General features: G+C 41.8%; 1 protein-coding gene and 1 long non-coding RNA gene across 2 annotated transcripts in view; both read left to right on the top strand.

Moving 5' to 3' along the window:
• The first annotated feature begins 1,715 nt into the window (after positions 1-1,715).
• On the top strand, positions 1,716-2,876 carry LOC109476205. Its single transcript, XR_002140605.1, has 3 exons — positions 1,716-1,840; positions 2,111-2,287; positions 2,651-2,876. It is a non-coding gene; the product is annotated as an uncharacterized LOC109476205 (long non-coding RNA).
• A 2,090-nt stretch (positions 2,877-4,966) lies between these two features.
• LOC109476203 (neuronal acetylcholine receptor subunit alpha-7-like) overlaps positions 4,967-5,414 on the top strand; it is a 5,247-nt gene continuing 4,799 nt past the window's right edge. The window contains exon 1 of the mRNA XM_019777087.1: positions 4,967-5,063. Coding sequence (XP_019632646.1) covers positions 4,967-5,063 — 97 coding nt within the window. The remainder of the gene's footprint in view (positions 5,064-5,414) is intronic.

Genomic DNA, 5,414 nt, shown 5'->3' with positions numbered 1-5,414 from the left:
ATTTAGCTCCACCCCAGCCAACACAGCAAAAAGTAAAAACAAAAAAACAACGCTGTATAATAACGCTTGCCTCATGCACTTTTGGTGAATTCTGAAAATGAAATTTTACCGTCCTTACTTCCATACTCAGTTCCGTTTCCCTTTCATGATTTCGTGCTAATCACCCCGCATATCATCTAACGCAGTTTTTGCACGCCGTGCCCACATTTTCAGGAAGAAATTAGCCACACAAACACAGCAATGAATAGGTTCAAGAAATAAAACACATCATATTATTTATTCACCACTCACTTCTGTATTCAAAGTTTTAAACAGTTCCGTTTCTTATTTGTTGCTATCTATTTCATTTCATTGTGCACATGTAAGGGACGCGGCTGGTGATAAAATTCCTCCCCATGGGCATACCGCTAGGGTAGACAGAGACCACAAAAAGAACACTTTGACTGCTCACCTCAAAACTCAATTAATTGTTTTTATAACTTAATTCTTAACGTACCCTGATCCATCTTATAACGTTGCGGGCACTTTATTCTTAACGTACCCTGATCGATCTTATAACGTTGCGGTTCTAAGAATACCATCAATCTTAACGTTGTCGTTTGGACGTCGAGCGGACACTAACGTCGCCGTTCCAACGCACAAATGGCTTAACGGCTTTCCTTCATACATATTTCGTTCCGTTTCGTTCCATTTCGTTCCATTTCGTTCCATTTCGCACTTTCTGGGGTCCCCTATATTGCATCAATTATATCTGATCATATTCTACACCAGAAGCCAGTCTTATCTTATCAAAGAATGCCATTATAGCATTTCCTCATCAATTATGCAAATGAGGTCCTTTTTCTTAATAAGTTATGTTTAATTATGTTTACCTTCACATAACTTTCAAATATCCCAAGTATGAAATTCCAGGCAGTTACCACTGTGTAATTATAACATTTTCTCATTAATTATGCAAATTACATTGATATTTGTATAATTGTGATATTATTATGTAAAGCATTATTTCAGCTACCCACATGCCAAAAATCACGACGATCCATCAATCGGCTCTTGAGTTAACTGCCTTTAAACAGTTTTCAACTAACGCCCCTGCAGTTCCAGAGCAAGATGCTAGGACGCCTAAACTCATGTCACTTCTTCCCAAGCACAAGACCTACCTACCATTCAAATTTCGTCACCCTAGCATTCGTCACCCTAGCATTAAACCCATTTTCAAGACCTTTCATGTACAGGAAACAACAGGATAGAAGGACTGAATTTCGACTATTAAAAAAACCTTTCCACTTACTTGTTTCACATTGTGTCCCTGTGAACCCAGGCCTGCACACACACGTGTATATGTTGACTCCATCCGAGCAGGTTCCACCATTGCGGCATGGATTACTGGCACATCCATTGATGTCTGTCAATGAACAATGGAGAACATATTGATACCAGTAATTTGCATAAACTTTGCCATAGTAATGGCGCGTCTGTGTGTGTGTGTGTGTGTGTGTGTGTGTGTGTGTGTGTGTGTGTGTGTGTGTGTGTGTGTGTGTGTGTGTGTGTGCGTGTGCGTGTGTTCAAAATCTATGCAGTTGCTTGAGTAACCATTATTTTGGTATCTTATTACCTTGATGTCTCATCGTCATCAACATACTTGGTAGGATGCAGAATTATTTTTCAGTGGGTTGCCCGACGCTGGCAGTGCCGAATGGAGTGATTACATGCACAAACTCCAACCTCCCGGGATCGCAATGTACCGTCACCTGCAACAGTGGGCTCAAACTGGATGGAGACCCAGCGTTATACTGTTACAGTAGTGGAACGTGGAGTTCACCTGCACCTGTCTGCCGAGGTAGGTCAAACGGGTCAGAACTGTTCTTTATCAGAAGAAAATTATTTGTAACGGAGGCTTGAGGGGAAGGAGAAGGTAGTCGATGTTCAAAAATACACCAGATTCTGTCTTTTGGGAATTGGAACGTTTTATTGATTGTGTTGGGAAAAACCTTGGAAGCATTAGAAACAATAGGTTTTTGATGAGTAATGATGGAGAAGACATGCGTTTTGACTTGAAAACTTTATACTAAATTTTTATACCATTTTGTCGCATAATTCCTTTCTTCAGCAAGAGCAGTCTGCACTGCCCTATCTCTACCGCATGGCACAGTTACCTGCTCAGATGGACTTGACGAAGATTCAAGTTGCGTCCTGACCTGCAACAACGGGTACCTCCTGGCGGGAACGTCCGAGCGCGTGTGTACCTTCCCGGGAACGTGGAGTGGTAGCACGGCTACATGTCTAGGTAAACCTCCTGCGAACGTTTTTGTGGCATTGTTATGGTTGGAGTAATTTACCTTGTACATTGCTTGTGGGCGGTGTGCTTCTTCCTCGCAAATGCAGTCAAATAAACTAATTATACTGTTGATTTGAAATTGCTTATCATTGTAGTGCAAGAATAAACTTCGCTACCTATGTAAGATAGTACATATATATATATGTTTATCCTAAAGGTGAAAAATGATTTCTTAGGGAAAGCTTGTAGCACTTTTTATTTCATGAGGAAAGAATTCTTTGTCTGAACTATCAAAATAGTCACTATTCAATTTGGTACATAAACACATGACCGACTTGAATAACGATATAACGTATTTTCCTTTGTGTTCAGGGTGCAACAGTGCCGCTGATATCATCTTTGCCGTGGATGTTTCTGGCAGTTTGTCACCTCACCTGAGCACAGTTTCCTGGTTTATAGAGCTAGAGATTAACAGTATCGGCTCCATTGGCTCTGGGGCAAACCAGGCCAGGATTGCCTTTGTGAAGTTTATCGGTGGAAGAACGGATGTTACCATACCCCTGAATAACGGATACAGTAAGCCTGCCTTAATCTCTGCAATCAACAGTATTTCGTCAGGCGGCCTCACATACGTACCGGCCTGGGCCCCTGTTGCCGCTATGGGAGCTCTCAATGATCAGTTTTCTCGGCTTGGGCGGGTGGGGGCGAGGAAGATAGGGATCATATTAACAGATGGTAGAGACAGTACAGCCACTAGTGTTATTCCCCAGTCTGAAGCAATACGGAACAGCGGCGTTACCATCATCTGTATCGGAGTTGCTAGTATCTACCGTCCGACACTTGACAACATGGCCAGTAGGCCCGTCAATGATCATGTTTTTGAGGCTACTTTTTCAACTTTGACTAACATTCTCAACAGCCTGCGGTCAAGAATCTGGTGCTGAGCTTGTGACAATACGTTTTTTTTAGAGTGAAGTTATGTTTTGCACTGAGCTGAAGTGGGAGTTGTAGCCTGATGGTAAATATTTCTGCGTGACTGGTACAATAGATTGTGAATCCTGCGTCATTCCATATTGTGATATGTTGATAGTTATAAGTACAAATTCTATTGAACATAATTGTCATTTTGATGAAAAAAGAATTTTATGTGTTTCTGTTTCTATTCTGTGGTGTTGGTTTCCCGACAATAGCATATTATGCTTGCTGCTGCCATAAGCTCTTTGTGAGGCCACATAGGCACAAAGGGCCAGGCAATTCAAGTGTGTACATTTTCATGTTTTTTTTCTCGGTTGTAAATGGTCATTTCTGTAGTACGATTTATTTTACTTTGTTTATTAAGAATGATCTACACAGGCTAGGATTGCAATGCTGTGATATCCAAGCAGGTCCCTTTCGGTGGCAAGACAGTATCCATTAGCCAGAGAAGGTCGCCGGCCGGCCACCGTTGGTGGGGTAGCGACAAAAAAACGGCCATATATAAAAAGCTAACGATCATGGCCACAACCTCTGCTTGGAAAGTAGTGAAGCATAGCTTGTAAACCAACAGATAAAGCGATTTTTGTACAAAGCATGTTGAACTGTCTGAACAAAATACACAGTTCTTTGAAACTTTAATCATTTTCTACAATATTAATAAATGAGATGTGTCATTCCCTGTCAGAGTCTCATGATGTCAGACTGGGCTTGTAACACGGTTATTTCACTGGACTTATTAGTGATATGAAAATTTTGTTCAAAATCATCACTTACTTTTCCTTAGGCCAAGGCACAAAGTAGTGAATAGTCAATACATTTTCCTCTATTCTATAACAACACAAACGCGCGCGCACACTCACACACGAAAAACACATAGATATTAGCACACACACGTACACACACACACACATTCACACACACATACATACAAACAAACCACAGATATACAAATGCTGATATATCAATATAATATATCAATGCCGATATATCGAGGTATGCCTAACTATAGTACTAAGTATACCACGGGTATCTCCCTTTAGCGTTATACACCCATCTAATAATGAACTCTTCCAAGCCGGGTCAATGACCATACGGACACTTAGACAATGACTCCAAAATGGCCACGTAGGCAACTTACGGGACGACACTCTTTTGGTAAAGTATTGCTTACAATACTTAGCTCGAGGTTCTTCTACGTCATCCGTTTGTTCATAACGTTATATGATACGGATTTACACTGCCGCGATGGACCCCAAGACTTTATAATTCACCCTGAGTAGTTCCTCTCACAAATTGCAGTAAACGCAACAATCCTGTATGATGATCTATGATAAGGGCGTGTTTAGTAACCCGATTCAGTACGAATTGCTGTGGCTGTCACGTTTCTTGAGCATGTGGTAGGATCAAAAGTTCTCCACTAGTAGGAGTCCACAATCCATGAAACATTAACGGCCATTAACGTTTGATACTCAAACTGTGACCTACGTAGATAGATAAATCAGTGAGTGCTATTGATATGCTATTATACATAATGTACATGTTTTCTTTAAAAGACTGTTTATCCTTGAAAGCCTGACATGGCAAACGCATGTCATCACGATTTCAGCTTCTAGCATGCTAGCATAATATGTTTTCCCGTTCCCACAGAAAGTAGATCTTGGCTCGGACAGCCTTGAAATTTCAGCAGCATTTGACCCGGCAAAATCCGCCGACATGGAAAATGACGTGAACAGTGTGACCATCAGAGAGCTCCGCCATGAGGAGGCGACCGTAGCACGTGACATCGTCGTGGATGGACTCTACCGAGCACGTCGGCAGAACGTACTGCGCCTGCGCAGAACCCCGTATTTTCGCGTTTTTCGTTGGGTTTTTGGTCAACGTTGCATCAGAATTTTGCCTGTTGCAGAGGATATTCTTTCAGACACAACATTTGGAAACTACTGTCGAAATGCTAACCTTATATAAGCGAATACAACCTTATATGAGACATTATCCCGAAATGCTATGTACAATACATTACGGGTTTCGCGCAGGTGCAGTACGTTCTGCCGACGTGCTACTCTACCGGCAGACGGTGACGATCCGATCTAATCTCCAAGCAGATTCGGTGGGGCAAGGGGACTTTGTATTGGCCTCCTGTATCCATTAGCCGCCTGTATCA

Source organism: Branchiostoma belcheri, unplaced genomic scaffold (assembly GCF_001625305.1).
Source record: "Branchiostoma belcheri isolate BF01 breed outbred unplaced genomic scaffold, Haploidv18h27 scaffold368, whole genome shotgun sequence".
NCBI lineage: Eukaryota > Metazoa > Chordata > Leptocardii > Amphioxiformes > Branchiostomatidae > Branchiostoma > Branchiostoma belcheri.
This window is presented reverse-complemented; position numbering and strand designations above follow the sequence as displayed.